The sequence below is a fragment of the Pleurodeles waltl genome, chromosome 4_1 (genome assembly GCF_031143425.1).
Source record: "Pleurodeles waltl isolate 20211129_DDA chromosome 4_1, aPleWal1.hap1.20221129, whole genome shotgun sequence".
NCBI classification, from domain to species: Eukaryota; Metazoa; Chordata; class Amphibia; order Caudata; family Salamandridae; genus Pleurodeles; species Pleurodeles waltl.
The window spans coordinates 433,213,085-433,231,563 of NC_090442.1; the positions used below are offsets into that span (position 1 = coordinate 433,213,085).

At 40.0% G+C, this 18,479-nt stretch overlaps 1 protein-coding gene across 12 annotated transcripts in view; it reads right to left on the reverse strand.

The window, feature by feature from the left end:
- CACNA2D1 (calcium voltage-gated channel auxiliary subunit alpha2delta 1) overlaps positions 1-18,479 on the reverse strand; it is a 1,459,114-nt gene that overhangs the window by 70,413 nt on the left and 1,370,222 nt on the right. For 8 of the 12 annotated variants that reach the window (XM_069228694.1, XM_069228692.1, XM_069228691.1 and 5 more), the window contains 5 exons: positions 11,999-12,066; positions 9,292-9,330; positions 4,774-4,845; positions 2,092-2,244; positions 1,945-1,997 (listed from right to left, as the gene is read on the reverse strand). In XM_069228694.1, the coding sequence (XP_069084795.1) occupies positions 1,945-1,997; positions 2,092-2,244; positions 4,774-4,845; positions 9,292-9,330; positions 11,999-12,066 (385 nt within the window). The remainder of the gene's footprint in view (positions 1-1,944; positions 1,998-2,091; positions 2,245-4,773; positions 4,846-9,291; positions 9,331-11,998; positions 12,067-18,479) is intronic. The other 4 variants (XM_069228696.1, XM_069228697.1, XM_069228695.1 and 1 more) reach the window with 1 other exon arrangement.

An 18,479-nucleotide genomic window follows, 5' to 3' on the forward strand; every position in this document is an offset into this window, starting at 1 on the left:
CAGATAGCTGGCCTAGTGTTTGCCTGCTCTTGAGACACAAAAGCACTAGGACCTCTTAGTCTGAAAAGGCCCAACTTACCACAGAGGACTGGAACCTACAGGAGCCCTAGCTGAGGAGAGACATGGATCCAAGAAACCCGCCCTGAGCACCTTGGGGCCTGAGGAGTGACCAGGAGGAACATTTCTAGCAGTTGAGAAAAATTGAGATTTAAACCATTTTTCAGGACCTGGGTAGCTTGCTGAGGGAAATCCCAGGAGACTGCATCTTAAGCAGATCTGATAACCATGTTCATCCTGCTATGAACTTTTTGCACTCAAAGGCTGACAGTGATCCTTTTCAGAAAAGATATCCCGTTTTTTGGAGTTCTTTCTGCTTCCTGTCTTGCCCCACAGAAGGATTTTGATCAGAAAAAGTTGATTAAATCCAAACATGAATCTTTGACAAAGGTGGCAAATTGCATCTAGGGAAGGACTGCGCTTGCTGGCTTTAAAAATCCTGCTTTGCCCTGGTTGGAGCTTTTGCATCAAAAGCAATTGCTTAGGACAGATCAATGACAATATAGCTAACTTTGAAGGACCCTCACTGTCTCCAACCTTGGACCTTGCCCCACTGAAGTATGTTGACTTCTATTTCAGAGACTAAAATGTAGATTTTGGACCTTGCCCCTCTGAAGTATATTGACTTCCATTTCAGAGACTAAAGGGTAGATTTATAAAAATGTTGTGCAACACTGAACAGCAATCAAAGCTTCTGGCTGTGTTATAGAAGGAGGAAAACAGAAAAAATAGTATCTAAAAAAATATGGTGTTGTTGCTGTCATCCCATTGCTGTTGCGCATGTAGGCTCCCTAGGCCATGCACACACCTTTGCACCTAAGTTGTGTGTGAGTGCTTTCTACTACAGGATTTCTACTTGAAGGTTATCCTTCCAGTAAAAAAATACTGTGCTTGGACTATGTTAAAATATTTCCACATTGTGTGTGTGCTCTATAGTGCAGCACATAAGCAGCATGGGAAAGTTTTCACCAAATTAAACGATCTCTCTACCTTAACACCTGCCTCAAGGAGTCATACATTTTTGCTGCAAAGCGCTGTCTATCACTGATGGTAGATATGGTTTTGTATAATTAAAAAACAAGGGTGGTAGCATGGGAACACCCATGCACCACTCATGGGATGTGCCCTTAATAAACAGTAGTGCAAAACATTGTTTGCATTACTTTTAGCACAAACAAAGTTTTGCACTTGTAAGTATATACTATGCCAAGACTTTGTGCAGATTTTTGTCATCTTCTGTTTATTTGTACTGGTGCAAAAGTGTTAAGTAATCGTCCCCAAGAAAAAACGTTGACAGAAATAACTTGCCTTGCATGACTGAACTCAGCTCTAATGTGGTTTGACTAAATTATGCACAGGTCTGGTCAGCAGTGAGCTGTACTATTTTCTCTAGGTTTTCTTGCAAATAATTTTTACAAATTAATATCTTTGGTTACCCATTTCTGATGTTGATGATTTTGGTGTCATTTGCCTCATTTAAATTATGTGGGTTCTCCGAATTTCTTTATGGATTTAATTGTGATATTTTTCTTGACCTAAAAAATTGTCGGTGCTGCTTAAAATTAGGACGCATTTCTCTTGGAAATGACCAGCGACTTGTGCGATAGCTGCCAGGTTTGAGCAGACTTTCTCTGAGACTTGTTCCAAAACCTCACCGGGAGTGTTTGTTAAGCTTGTAATGGTCCTCTCATCGCACATTAAAAATCGACCTACAAATGAAACTTTAGATCTTACCCAAGGTCATCAGTTTAATTAATTGCCATATCAGAAAAAGTGCAAACAAATATAATGTAATTTCTTTGGAATTTAAAAACATGTTTCAGCTCAGATACACAAAACAATTCATACATTCAAATATATCTAACATGATGTCCTTTAAAAACTTACCAAGCAGCAGCAGAGACCCACCATCCAATGTTTAAAAGATCAGCTATTGTGGGCTGCAAGGAATGAAAGAGACGTAATATGAGCAAGAACAAGTGATTTACAGGTAGTCAAAGCACTCCCAAAATAGAACTGCAAAAGTGAACATACCACGAAAACAGAACGTATCCCAGCTCCTTGCTTTGGCTCAATGCCGGGGTCACATTCAGACTGGTAATCATACGATTTATTAAAAGCATACAATGACGCATTGAGGAGATTCCGCATCAGTATGGGGTCAATTTCTCCAAAGAATCTTCCGATCTAATGCAGACAAAAAAAAAAAAAAAAGTGGCTTCAGTAAATGACATCAATAAATACCTACGTTCTAGCTAAAGTAAGCATACTTATTAATGTTGCAAGCAGCATTCAACTAAATTTATATGGAAGAAAAAAGCCAACATTTGTGTTTCGAAGGCTTACAACTGTATTCTTATCCAGATGACCTTAGTTTCATTGTTGTGGGAAGCAGGCCATACAGAGAGGAGAGATACGTTTTGAAAAAGCATGCCATTGTACCAGGCAGGGAAGCAATTGCTATTTTCATATACTAATACGGATATATAATGCGTGGGATACAGACATCTCCTGCCCTTTGTTTTTTTAATACCAGCGGATTCAGACATGACAATTCACTTGTAATAAGAGACCAGCACTGCAAAAGGCAAAAAGTCTGGCTTGTCACTGAAATTAAAAGTCAGTCTTATCAGCTCTGGCAAAGCATTTTTATATTGCATGCACAACTACCACTGATTGTTATTTTCTTCTTTTCAACTAATCAAGACAAACGTTTTAAATAAAGGGGAAGTCAACAAAAATGCTTTAGCCAAATGTGGCATTTGCAGGCCATTGAGTTTTGAAATTATGCCATTATCACTGTCTTGATGCAGGCTGCAGTATTTTATTTGTCCTTGACCTCTAGATCAGAAAGCATCTCTATCATATGTGGAGTTCCCCAGAGTTCCATTCTGTCTCCTGTCATCTTTAACCTTCATATGGGGCCACTTGGTGCTCTACTCACAAATAGCAGCACCAATATGCAGATGGTACACAACTGTGCTTGAATGTCTTCTTTGCTTCAAACACCCACTGCCCCAAACACTGCTTACACATCATCCAGAGCTGTACGTCCCGCAACTACCTGACACTAAACCCAACCGGGTAGAATTCATGTTACATGCCAAGTACAACAAACAAGGTACAATGTAATCCTATCTCAATGATATGAAACATGCTGGCTTTAAACCCCCAACTTTCAAAGGATGCCAGTCAATTGTATTAAAAGTGGGCACTAATCTCACCCTCAAGGAGGACATTTTACAAAAAATGTAAGATGTCCTGGTACCAGCTCTCCCTTTTACAAAAAAGTCAACCGGTTTGTTCCAGAAAGAGACTTCAGAACTGTTATTCTAACCCTTGCTTTCTTGCATAAGACTGGTGAAATGCTCTATTCCAGTGCCTCCCAGACCCCTCAATGTCATTCTTCAACAGCAACCTCCATGCACAGTACATCTCAGCCAATGCCTGAAGAATTATAATAACATCACTTTTAGCCTGATGGAACTCCAGTGGCTCCCCTTAACCTGCCTGCACCATCTTCAAAACCAGCTACATAATTTACAAAGCGATCACTATGAGCACCCCGCCAGCCTAGTTGACAAGGTCATTAACTTTGGTGGTTCTTGGCACACCCACAGCGAGGACACCATCAGACTGAAGACAAATAAGTTTAAAACACACAAAACAAGGCAGAAGGCCTTTTTCTATCAATGTACTGAGGATCTGGAAGAACATCCCTTTCATCAGGGCATCAGGACAGCCCACAACTGTCCAATTAAGAAAAAGTTGAAGACTTACCATTTTAAAGGACACTACATCACTATGCATTACCTGTCCACAACCCAGCTTTCTCTCCTATTACTCCCTGACTTTATGATTGTCTTTGAACATATACAGCACTCCTCTTCCTTTTGGCTTGGTTTGTGCTGTAGAAATGCCATATGTATACATGTATAAATACAAACATAAGACAATGCTATGTGACTGAATGTTTTATTTCATATTAATGTGTGTAGGTAACATACCTTAAACGTTTTGTTTTTCACCAATAATTTGGCATAAAGAGCCAGGCAATTTGGATGCAACCCAGGATAAACCAGCAGTACATACATATAAAACTATGATCTTTAGTTTCCAAAGGAGAAAAGCTAAAACAACAATTCTGCCAAACGAAACCAACATTTTCATGGAATTTGGATCTGTATCTAGCAACAGTGCTCTGAGAAATATGTTATTGCATGTAACAAGCATCCCAGAGGAATTCCCCCTGAAAAGGGCTTGATGAAAATTGTGGGGCTTCCAAAATCAATTAGGAATGACTAGAAAGTGATGACCCCAAAATGGTTAGTTAATGGTAGGAAGGTACTGAAGAACCTGGAATTCTACAACTATATTATTTTAAGTCATTCGAACATTTACAGAAGCTGTTGCAGTTCAGTTTTTGCTCAGTAGAGTCCAAACGGTCAGACTACATTGATGTGGTTTGAGTTTCAAAATAGCCTACAATTAGGATGCAACACTAAAGGTGAACAATTATTTTTAGAAGGAAGCAATGTTCTGCTGCTGTTTCTTTTGGGTAGTACTTTCATATATTCCTAAAGAGGAACAAAATAATAAGAAAATGGTTGCTCATTGGCTTTGCATGCTATTACTCACTTGAAAGAAAACTACAGTTGAATTAATCTTTGTTTTAAATATGAACTAGGAATAAATTGAAAATAATCAGACACATACCTCTACATTATACTCTTCTCGGTTTGACATCAAAAGAAACCCCCCGTCATCCAGTATCATGCAGTCCATGTGCTACAAATAGAAATATACCCATCAGCTCATGAAAACACCTTAAACAAATATCACCACTAGAAACTGAAATTACTTGATTGCTATGTGATAATCAGTCAGCATCATGTGTTGGCACCTTTATATTTAGTAGACATACAATGATACTAAAGTAGACAAAATACAGGTCGATCAAACAAAACAATACATGCATGAATACATAGATACATATTATGCATTGAAACCTTGGTTCAGGTATTGGGAAAAATGTAAAATAACAATGTGAAAGGTAATAGGTAATAATAATTATGAAGAAGTTGCCTTACTGTTTCAACAAATGTGTCCATTGACCAATGTTTGCCACCAAATTGAATAGTTGAAATTTGAAAATAATGGCACTCAGCATATGAAAGGCCTGTATGCTTACACACTGAGGATCAGGGGAGTGGCTGTGGCATTGAAAGAGTACAATGTTAGATGTTTCTGGTGTATCCAAACATCTTGTGAACCTGTGTTTATTGCTTTGTATGTCTAAATGCATGGAAATCATGTCACTATTTTTCTACATTGAGATTGTATTCATATCATGTCACATACCTACAAGATCCTAAGGTAATTAACTGGTGTTGTGCTAATCACTGAGTTGATGATAAATTGTTGGTGATGAAGGTAGTCAGTATGGAACTCACATGCTGCTAATTGCAAAGGTTTGTAACAGTAAAATTATTTCAGTCCACTAAAATGGTGTTTGAAAGGTGAACATAGTTAGTGGTATTTAGGATGAAATTAGAGGTTATGTACTATGGTTCACAAATATCCTTGCTTGGCTAGCATGGCAAATTTCCAATGCACAAATTGAAGCATACAGATGTTTCCTTTTATCATCTGTGTACTTCCTGGTTTTACTTGGTTGCTCAAGCATGCTCAATTCTGAGGACCTCCTTTAAATGTTAAAGGAATACTCAGCCACCGTACTCTGAAAGAAAAACTGAGACTAGATTGTTTAGTTACACTAAATGGATATGGCTTTTTGTGAGATTAAGCTACACCAATGAAACCATGGCTCCATTGAGTGGCATTCGGGATTAGAAACTGCATGCATACAAAGTGATTGACAGTAATCATAGGCACTTTGTCCACATTTTGTGCCCAGTCCTCCCACACATAACAAAGCCAGTTGACAATTACTAGGTTCCCAGTCATGGATTGGTTCCAAAGAGACAAGTGGCAATGGTGACGGCGATTTGTTGATGTCAGTTGACTTGTGAAATTAACCCCCCATGGTAGCAGCATATACTTCTATGGTCCTGAAAGGACTCATATATTTCAATGTGTATATGTCTCCAGCCAACATAATGGTAGTACTGTGACTTTTGACACCACTGGATTTCATGAGTCGTGGAGTAAGGAGCCTGAAAGGCAGCCAGGAGACTTGAAAATATAAGGCAATATGTTGGGTAATATCTTGAGGCTTTTGCTTCCAAGTGATTTATGCTGGTTTCAATTCAACTAGCATAGCTTGAACATCTACTTGTTTTTGTCTGACAATTCCAGTTTCAGTGCTTTAATGTTATATACATAAAAGAGGCATTTGGATCTCTTCTCTGTGGCAAATTCTTTATGACTATCAATGCTTAAAGGAACATCTTCAAATAAGTGACCCTATTTGCCTGAGCAGGAACAATGTAAAGACAAAGTTAAAAAACATGCAGGTTTTTAATTCCCGTGATCTCCTGATTCTCTAACAAGCTGATTGTAAGGATCCTACAGGTTCTCTTTATCCTTAGGTCCTTCAGTTCAGTATGATTATCTCCAAGCCTAAGTGTGAAGAGTTTACAGATGGTTTTGTAGCTCGTAGGTTCACATTAAATTGCCTGAGTTTCCTCAAGCTTCTATGCCATTGCTCACCCTTATTTATTTCTTCATAAGCCACTTGTCTTGCAATATCCACGATAATGGTGATTTCACCTCTATATTTGTGCCTTATGGGGTAAATAGAGCATATTGCACTCCATGACTTCTTAAAAACATAAACAAACATTTTATGATTTTGGAATTTTTACTCTGTTATACTGAAGAGGTATGTGGCTTAATATGGGTGAGAAAAGTATGAGTATATTTAGCACCGCAGTTTTCATTATTTCCTTAAGGTATATTACTGGCAGCATACTGAACATGCCTATTTTGTGAGGTCAGGGAGAGCACCTGTTTCTCAAATTATACCCTGGCCTTTTGTCAACGAAATACCTAAAGAGCGAACATTTTGCTTACCACAATTTGTGAAGAGATCTGGTGAGGATCCATGCCAGATCAATGTCTGCCATAGATAACTTGATTCTGATAATGTCTAAAGTAGGTCTAAGAAGCCAGACCGTTGCTCAGGACTCAGGATTTCTGTGAGCTTCTTTTTTTAATTCATCCCACGATCTTGGAAACTGGCCTGGGTAGCACTTATGGCTTATGGTAGACAGTCCTGCACTCTTTATTCATCCTTTTATAAATCTTATCTTTTGACTTCCTTCATTTCCAAATTGTCAATCTTTCAAACATTTTCCTCTCCTGTCCCCGGCACTCATCATGGTTCCTTCTGAATAACATTTGATGTTTTCCATCAACATTTTAATGATCAAGAATGCCTCTGATCCAGAGTGTGTATATTCTGTTCAATTTTCTTTATAAACATTCACATCAGATCTTTCTTATTCTTTCCCTTTGAAGGTAAGTCAAGGGTGTTTTTCCCCTTGTTCTTTCTAAGGCATTGAATAGAAGTGCCACACAATAACACGTGCTATATATCTCATCTGTTACTTTGGGGTTCATAATTTAGTGGGTGACATAAATGTCACATATTATGAGTTTTCCCTATTACAGTGGGGAGTAATATGTGGATTTTGATGTTTTTCATGCAATCATAAAACAACAACTCATTCAAAATTTTGACACCGTATAAACAGGGATTAATTATGTGGGTGTCACAAAATAGCACATCATTGTAATTGAGGCCTTAACGTGTACTCGATGGAGAAATCAAAGACAAGCCATGAGTTAAAAAAAAACTTTTCAAAACATCGGTTTTTAAATATAAAACTACGACCTTTAGTAAACACCCATAAAGTCATGGCAGTTTATAAACTGAGTGGCTTATTTACAAGCCCCTAGAACCATCATTGTGCCATTTTTTGGAGCAGCGGTAGCGCTAAGCAGTCCCCTACAGTGCGCCACATTTACAAACTGGCGCAATGGGACCACTGTGCCAGTTTGTGAATTTATGTGCTGCATTTTCTTGCACCAGGTGTAATGTATGCAAGGTAGGCATTCCCATGTAAAAAGCTTTGCAGAACTGGCACAGTGAAATTTACTGCGTCGTTCTGCAAGATCACTGCATCAGAATTTTAATGGTTGATCAGAGCAGGCGTTAAACTGATGAAAGGCTTTTTAACATGGGATCCATTCTGGCATTGCTGGAGTAGTGTCATTTTTTGACCCTAGTCTAGCAGTGCATGATGTTAGTGCCACAGATGCATCAGAATTTCTGACACATCTGTAAAAACATGCACCATGGAGCTTTGTATTGTAAATAGTGGGGTGCAGGGCAGCACAAGAATTCCTATGCATCGGAACCTATGCCTCAGATTCTTGTAAATGAGCCCCTTAATGTCCAAAGGTACGTCAAGTAGCCGCAAAAGCAATCAAGGTATGTGATCATTGTTTGGAAATGTGGATTTGAAAATAGCATAGTCATTACCAAATCTGGCTATCAGTGGTGTTGATCTTTAGAAACTGAATAATGCAATTTTTCTGGGAAGATAGCAAATGCCAGGATGTTTGTGTCTTTATGTGCTTGTTAAAAGGTTCTGTTGACGGGTGAGATTACTTTCACAATCCAAACACAATTTCAACAAAATCAGCTGCCATATGCCAGAAGGTATTCTCCGGCGAATGGCCATCATGCTGGCTTCATTGTTACAATGACAGCTCATTATGCACAACCTGTGCCTGTAGTCTGCCATTTGTATGTTGGTATCTCTGAGTGTGTAGGATATCCTGCCATTGTAAGGTATCTGTTAATATCCTGTCACCAATTAATTGCTGCTTTTATTGTAGTCTAAATGCGGGCTTGGAGCTGGTGCTGAACAACAGTATTCTAGCTGTACATTTGGTACATTAAGATCAAATCGATCGGTCTCAGAAATATAGATTAGAACCTCCTTATTTTTTGTCCCATCTATACAGCAAACTGCACCGTGGAGGTCTTGATATCAATTAAAAGTACGCATGAAGTAGAGGGCTTTGACAAACAACCCCAACATCTAGTGGGCAAACACGTATTGCTGCTTTTGAATATGTTTTATACCCAGTGCTAAAACAACTCCCAAAACGAGTGCTACTCTTGGGAAATGCTGGGTCTGCGACTAGAGAAGCATGTGTGGCGTGCCCTCCCTTTATAAAGTGATTTATGTGTGTTCTTACCTTACTGTTTCTTGCACAGTCACAGATCTCATTCTTACACTGAAGGATAGGAATTGATAACAAATAGCAAACATTGTTAATTCAAGATAAGGAGATGGTACAATGTTGGGTTATTAACACATAGCTACAAACATTCACAATTGGTTCAATGAAAGGGAACAAGTTTAGCTACGAACAAACAACAGGAAACATGGACCCATAGTAATGGGTGTGATGTTATTGTTATAAATTATTTATAACTTGTTATAAATAATTTTAAGGTATCATTGTAGGAACACATAATAATACATTTTGTTAATCTTTGGTTAAACATATCAAATTGTATTCTTGATGGATAACTCACATATTGACATGTTGCTAGACTCTGTTTACTGATCATATTAGGTGTTAGCAAATAATAATACGCATATTTTGTTGCATTAATCATTTAGGCATTGGATACATGTCCAATTCATTTTTATCAAGTCAGTACTTGAATAGTAATGTGAGAACATCAAATGTTGGGGCTATTTCATCCGTAAGCAGGCAAAGTTACAAGCCAAATTACTAGAGGAAAACATGTGTTAATTGACACATTAAGTCCCATTCCTACCTATTATTTCCCAAAGTACCATAATACCTATTATTGCTCCCCCTCTCAAAATCTACCCTTTACATTTAAGGTACTCCAAAAGGACTGAAACATGAAATATATGCTTGTTATACATACTGCGAAAGTGTATTGCAAAAATTACACGAACACAATTGATAATAGAAACATGAAAAACACTATATCATCCAAATATATCGCAGATATGGAAACTGTTTTACAAACGCCACTGCATGGGTAAAAATATTCAAATACTTCTAGATTTGAGGTATTACCTACATCTTCTGATGATAAAAAGAACAGGAGGACAAGATTCCTGGTAGAAACGTGTATTTCCCATTATGCGGATGGCTGTCAAATCACGCATATAAACCAATACCATAAATGTCCCTCTATGACATATTTTATTGCATTATATATGTGGGCAAAGCTCAACGTTTTGATGTTTTAATGACATTGACACCCGTTAGCGGATGTGAATGAAATAAGTAATACCCGAATTGTGCTTAGTTTCTAACCATCTGCTAAGATTCATAAAGACTTGTCAAACCGCTCCATATTATTAGAAAATTAAAATGTTGCTGGTCCAATCTTTACATTTTCTGCAGTCCGTGTCCTGTGCACAATAGATCGCTGTCTGTGTTAGTGGGTTAGGTTGGATTTTGGTCCCCATCCTGGGGAGAACCTGTCCTTTGGCCAGGCCTTTTAAGGAGCGGCTGCGGTCCATGGTCGAAAGGTTTACACCGCTGACTTGGGCAGAATGATGGCTGTCACTAGCGGTGTTCTGAAGCAGCAAAGATGCACAGCGAGTGTGCATGGGAGAGGGTCGTTTGCCAGGTCAGTGTCCAGAGGCGCTGCATAGCTAGTTCAGGTAGCGACTGCAGTATGATGTTAAAAACAAAAATCACTGAAATACCTTGCTAAAGCTAAATTATGATTACTTTTGCTAGTAACAAATTGAAATTTCTAGAGAGGGGCAACATGGGGATAATGACAGGCCACGTAAGTAAGATTAGTAATTTTAAGACTGGAAAATATGGTGGTCCATGAACGAACATTATGCCCAGTAAATCCTTATCTTTCTGTTAAAAAATCGGGCAAGGGATGTTTAATGGGGAGAGCTGGCTGCTGGAGGATATAACGCTAGAAACAGTTTATAACAGATGAAGACTCGCTCAATGCGGAAACCCACGTGTGTAATAGGCAGATTAGAGACGCCTTCAGTGTATTCAGCGTCGGGAAAAATGGTGCAATCAAATCAAGGAAATTCTGCTTTCAAGCAAGGTCTCCAGTGGATGTTCGTTTTTAATATACATATTGAAAATTATATGCTAGGAAATAGATTAAATAAAACAAAATAATAGCTTTACTGTAGAAAGAGCGAGCGAGATGACCGCAGTGTACAAAGGGAATAGGATTAATGGTTGACAATGTAATCCAATTTGCAAGAGAATACCTAGAACAAAGACCTGATAAAATACACATTTCTATCCTAGAAGAGAGTAATGAATCTGCAATCTCTAATTTAGAAGTGAAGTCAGAGAACTTGGAGAGCAGGGACAATGTTACAGCACCATGAATGGATCAGGATACTCTGTAGGCAGAGCTTGAATAGTACAGGGGCGGTATCTGTCCGTTTATCCTACAGTGCTTTTTTGGCAAAGGGAAAGAGGAATACGCTTAATATGTGTGATTGCTAAGTAGCCCTGCAGGTCAGTAGACCACTTCTTGAAGCTCACCAGTGTATTCATGGACCTGCTCCAGCAGCGATGCATACACTAGAGGAACTGTAGATATTGCTTCCATACAGGTTCACTTATGAACCTCCTTATGAACCAAATGGCAGAAAGCTATAGACAAGGCAATAGATGCTATGAGTGATTTGTAAATGGGAAAATAATTTAGAAAGGCATATGTTCTGAAATTGCAGTTTAGTAAAAAATGCCACAGATATGAACTGACAAATAGGCTTGTGTGTGTTCAAGGCCTTCATTTAAATATAAATATAATAGATGAAAATGTGTGCTGCTATCATCTCAGTTGTATTACAAGTGGACGCTTTGTTAATCTAGGTCTTGAATGGATTTAGAAAGTGGCTGTTGCTAAGATTCACCTTACCTTAATCTTGGTTGTTGCCTTCAAGAAGCTGTCCATCCAGCTGTTCACATCTAGTTTCACTCCAACAACTGTAGAAGATCGAAGAGGGATTACATACAGTAAAATAATTATTTTAGAAAACAAATTGATATATATGTCAGCTCATTATTCAGTTTATGAGGTTTTATCTCACAAATCATGTTTACTTCTCTGGATACAACATTTTCTATCTTACAACTCATTTGTACATTTCTGGATACAAGCAAGGTTGCTACAGACATAGTTTAAAGGAATATGCTCTGGACAGCAGTGCTTTGTCTCTTGAGACGTTAGTGTTATAAGAAATTGGATGATTTTTTGGGGTGGGTGAGTACCAGTCTCAAGAAATTATTACAAGTCTTATCAGTCACTAAATTAACCTGAGCTCGGCCCCCTGATGGGTATGACACAGAGTCGACAGGCTTAACTTAAGGCAATGTTATAAGTATAAATGCAGTACCAAAACAGCGATAAAGTCAAAAAGCAAAACAATAAAAATCCCACCCAGATTTAAAAAATAGAGTCACATTTAATATATAAAATGAGACCAAAATGACAAACATCCAATAAGGGGTACTGGAGATATATATATATATTTTATTTTTAGTAGAAATATCACCAAGCAGCACAAAGTGGCAATAATAGTCAATGGTTGATGTAGATCGGGCCCTACGTACACATTGATGATGACTCCGATGGAGTTGAGTTCGGATAGACCAACAGGGGTCATCCTGGTCAAAGATTTTACCTTCTGACTTTAGTCCTTTTAGTCACCGTCCACAATAGGAGTACAGTTCTAAAGACCCTCCTCAGGGGAAGAACTTAAAGTCCTGGACTGGTCCCTGTTGGGCAAGGTCCAGTCCAGATCCAATTGGCACTGTCCCATTGGCAGTTGCTGGAAGGGCATCTGGTAGCTTATTGTACCCTTGTAGTTTGAACAGCCTTACGACCCTTGAAGTCCACTTCTTTGTCATGAATATAAGAGGGAGCAGGGACTATAAGAGGGCTCCTCTCAGGTCACAGATAACTGTTTTAATGCTTTTCTGGTCTTCCTCAGACCCACCCTATTTTTGCATTTTGTGTGTGTGAGGGGGGGCTGGGATGTACTATGACAATCCTGGTGTCTTCCAACATCTAATACTAAAATCCTGTTTGGGGATGTCACTGCACACACACACTAAACCCAGAAACAGATGTCTGAAAAAGAGTAGTGTTTTCCATAAACTAGAGAGTAAAACACACAACTTGTTTTGGCATATTGTTTTCCTTCCATTCAAGTGCATCCCCAATGTTGTATATAAAATCCAGAAGACCTGTAAGCAGGATTCAAACACTATTTAACACTGTAATGTTAAAAAGAATGCCCACAGTCTCCCCTTGCATATTCTGTGAGGTTCAGAGGAATAATCTCTATCTATTCAGGTTGGCCTATTGTTTGTTCCTAGAAAGCACTTTGCACCTTTTATACATATATTTAAATGCTAATTACTGGCTGGCAAAAGTGGGAGAGGAAATACAAATGTAGCCTCCAGGAAAGGCAGGCAAATCAGACTTCACATTTGAATAGGACTTTTAAGAAAGATAAAAAATTGTTGTTTAATTATTTTTTGAGCTAGTCCTATTACTGAGATTCAGTATAAGGATTTTTAATTGTACTCTGGTTTTCTATATAGGACAGCCCAGCCTGCCACAGTGAAAAAATAGCATTTTGGTGCTAGCCACTGTAAAGGCATGTTAAGATTATGTTTCTTTTATGTTCTATATATCCCACTTTTAAATACCATGCACCCTGCCTTGTGGGTGGCAAGAGCAACATTGGGGTAACATTAATATTTAAAAGGGAGGTTTTGACCTATCGAAAGGGTTTATTTTGACGGGTCGAATTGCAGTGTTTAAACTGCCACAGTCAGGCTATAAAGGTAGACCTGAAGAAGTGTCTTACTCTGCCATCTTAGTGAATGGGTGAACAGGTGCTGCATTAGCAAGAGTGACATTTAACTTACAGGCCTGGCTACATTGTATTCCATAGACTAGGGAATTATATGCAAGTTGAAATATACCAATTACTAATATGCCAGCACTATCCATATTAAAAGTGGGGGAGGGGGCAAAAACTTTGCTAGTGGTTAGCAGGGCTAAAATTCACACAGTTCTAAAACCAGCAAAAATAAAGTGTTCAGCGAAAGGCATAAAATACGGGGTGAACAGGCAGAAAAGGCAGATTTCCTACAGGTGCACTGTCTCTTGAAGCATAATTTTTATTTCAAGCAAGAAGAGAGAACCCAAAACACATTTATATACCAGTCTCAGCTAATGCAAAAGAGCTTTCACAACCAGATACATCAGTTGTGGGTTTAAGAAACAGACAACTTTGGCACATAGGGCATAGCCTAAGTATTTGTTGATGCTATAACTGATGACATCAATGATTTAATGTGTGAGGTTATGAGCAGCGCATGTTGAATGCATCTGATGACAATAATAGAGGAATTCATATGTTTTTTAATGTTTGATTCAAAACTATATGATCGGATCAAGCTAAAGTGGTCATTCTGAGTTTGGTGGGCGGCAGAGGCCACCCGCCAAACTCAACCTGCCACCTGACCACTAGTGCCACCAGGACACTGCCACCCTATTCCAAGTTCACCGCATGGCCGGCAGGTGGAAACAGTGTTTCCACCCGCCGGCCCTGCGACCAGGTGCCAATGTGGCGGTGCAGTGGGTGCAGCAGCACCTGTTGCGCATTTCACTGCCTGTAATTCAGGCAGTGAAATCCGCGACAGGGCTGTGCATGGGGCCACCTGCACTGCCCATGCCAAATGCATGAGCAGTGCAGGGGCCCCCAGAGGGCCCCGGGCACCCCCATTCCACCAGCTTTTCCACGGCATTGTAAACCACCATGGAAAGGCAGGCGGATGGGTCTCCTAATCCGGAGGGCAGCGCTGCTTGCAGCACTGCCCTGGCAGATTACAACCACTGGGACTGCCAGGCGGCAGGCTGACTGCAGCCTCAATCAGAATGGCTGCAACCTTGGTCAGAATGGGGCAGATCAGACCGCCACTACGCCGGCGTACTGACAACCACCCTGAGTCTGGCGGTCTCAAGACTGCCAGACTCGGAATGACCCCCTACGTTTTTAAAGTTTATTTTTTTATTTGCATGGTCTAATCATAATTATTGATCTTAAATGAGAAACATTACATAATTTATGAAATGAATAATTCCTGAAATTGTAAATATTCAGGAACACACAATTTGTTTCTGCATGCCTGCTCTCCCTGCCTACTGCTAACAGCCTTCCGTATTACACAGTGATCACTTTGTGGAGAATATGGTCTTTGTCCACATTTTCACTATTCCCCCAGAAAAAAAGTGTCTCTCTATTAGGGTGTGATCTTCATTCACACCATTGTCACAGTCAGTCACCTGCCATTAGAATCTGGCCTGCAGGCTTTGAAGTCAGGATATAAAGTTAAAGCACATCTGTGGCCTAACTCCTGCTCTTGGAACTCACAGGCTACAGCACTTGGGCCACAGCATGGCTCTCAGCCACTCATTTAACTATGAATTCCTGAAGAGGAAGACAAGGAGAATGACTTTTGGTCATGCCCAGCAGGGTTTGGGGACTATGCACTGTCTTTTTACCATGCTCTATATCAAACAATCCTGTTCCAATGTTAACTCATTACAGTCTTCCTTTAAGCCCAGAGGTCACAGAATGGACGTTGGTCTAGGATGTCGCCTGTTTCTGATTTAACTCAGAGAGGAAGCAGTAATCCCTTCAGAGGATTGTTGTTTTTATACAGTTTCAAAAATAAACAATTATATTTTTCTGTGTGTAGTCGTTTTATCCTTGGAGTAAGGTAGATTGTAAAGAGTAATCTTGTTTTATTTTTATTTTTCGGAGGCATGGAATCTATTCATACACAGAACAGTGGTATCTGAAGAACCAGTTTAGATGACAGCTATCCTACCCTCTTGATCTGGCAAGAAACTTCCTGATTATTACCAGAGGAGCATGATAGCTCAAGGAATGTCCTGGTGCTGAGTTGATTGCAGCCGGTCAAGGTCTGGGAACTGCTGTTGAGCTGCTAATCATATGCCACTGGAACTGATTGTGTGAAGCCCTGAGCACTATGGACTACAGTGCAGGTTCTGAGACCTGTGAGGTCATCTCCCACAAAAACTGCGCAGAGGATCCCGTCCCCATTGGCTAATGGATACTGTGGCCCCTACCACAGATTCATTCATTAAACTTACGTGACATGGGCATGCTATACTGTCAGTTTAGAGGGATGAAAACAGTGGCGTCAGTGGGAAACTGTAGGACAGAGGGATTTACTGGTACTGTGCAGCTGCTGTGCTCTAGATATTGAAGGATATTTTAACTGATTAGAGTATGTAGCCTGTTTGTGCCTGACTGACGAGGGCCTCCAATTATTTGCCAAGGATATCAGTTGTTTCGATGGTGGACATAGGAGGGGGACTGGAAAATGGCTTGTTGGAGGTGAGTGGTTTAATGTCGGCTGAGCTGCCCTGTTTGTGGTATTCAACAGCAACTCCTGCCCCGACTCGGCTCTCCAGGCCTGAATTATTAGGAGAGTTCAAATGCTGCCAAACGGAGTACAGTAACACAAAAGGATGATGGATGACGTTCTGAAACTTTTCAAACACTCACCCCCAGTCACAGATCTGGATTTAATCCATCATTCTGTTGCTCTCCACGCCACTCCAGTTTGGACCAAGCCACATACAAATCAGTTTCAACACTGTTCCCCATGGGAGCAGTCCAGCCTGCAATGGCAGGGCTGGTCATCTGTGGACCTGAAACAAGCATCCTGGGACCAGTTTCAGGGTATCACCCCTCCTCAGCCAACCAGGCTAGCTTGAATCCAGTGGCACAGTGAGCAAGATACCCACGTCTGGACATACCCTGGCCACTTAGGGCAACTTTAGCAACACAAAAAGATGACGGACAGAGTGCTGAATCTTTTCAAACACTCATACCCAGTCACAGATTTGCATTTAATCCATCGTTCTTTTGTTCAGCATGCCACCCCCAGTTTGGACGTAGCCATATGAAAATTAGTTTAGATCCTGTCCCCCATGATAACAGTCCAGCCCGAACTGCCAGGCCAGGTCCTCCATGGACAGGAAACAAGAATCCTCATACTGATTGTGGGGTATCACCCCTCCTCAGCCAGGATAGACATGATCAAACGATGTCCTGGATATTTAGAACCTTTGTAGGTGGTGGTCAAACAGCAACCCCATGGAAATAGTGAACACCTTTAAACACCTTTAAACAATATTATCAAAATCTTTACACAATGAGAGCAGAGTGTGGGATGGCAGAAATAGTGAAACATTCAGTCAATAGACCTCCAACCTGGATTGAAGGTGAAATTAGAGAAATACTGAACATCCCTTTAACACTGGAAGATGATAGGTGTGTGGTCTGACCAGTAGTAAGGTGCCTGGAGATGATGGGCTCCACGTTGAATTCTTAAAGAAGTTCATTGATCTACTCATTCCTTGACTGCTAGATGTCTACAACATTGCCATTAGTGAGAGCAGTTTGACCCTAACAATGAAGGAGGCAACCATGGTGAAAAAGTCAGAAAGGGACCCGAGTCAGTGATCCCTGTTCAGAACACTAGCCTTGCTAAATATTGACCACAAAATATTTGCAAAACTTCTTGTACAATATCTTCAAACCTGTTGGCCACTTTGGTGCTGCCAGAACAATCTGGAATTATTCCTCAAAGCTCCACAGCCTTCAATGAACGCATCTTGATGGGCATTCTTTGTAGAGTGTATCCCGGACTTCAGGCTGAGGCAATGCATTTAGATGCTGAAAAGTGCTTGATGCTCTTTTATGATTGAGATTTTCACCAGCTGTTTCTGTGTGCTCACTTCCTAAAATTGATTACCATACCTTGTGCATGTATCTGGGTACACAGCTTACATTCTCAGGTGATTCCCACTATGAGAGGCACACAGCAGGACTGTCCCCATATCCGTTATTTTTTGGCAGTGGAACTGTTGCCATGGATTCTTTGAGAATTACATGCCGATCGTAGTGTTTATGTGGGGGGAAGGCCTCTGGTAATCTCCTTGTGTGCAGAAGATACATAATGATATATTCAGGAACCAGCTGATAGTCTTGCACCACAATTGTGGGAACTTTCTTGAGTTAACTCAGAAAAATCTGAGATTTTCCAGTTAATAGATGCTACAGAAGAACTCACAGTTGAATACTCCTTGAAGTGGAGCCTAGATTGTGTAAAGTATCCGGGGGTGCATACCACAAGAGATACAGCTGAACTAATCTGTAACTTTGGGAGTGCTGGATACCTTGACCAATTTGTTAGGATTTATTTTCGGTAATAAAATGATGTTACCTAAGTTTTTTTTATCTGATTGCCAATATTTCGATGTTACTCTCCTCTGAGGTTTTTTT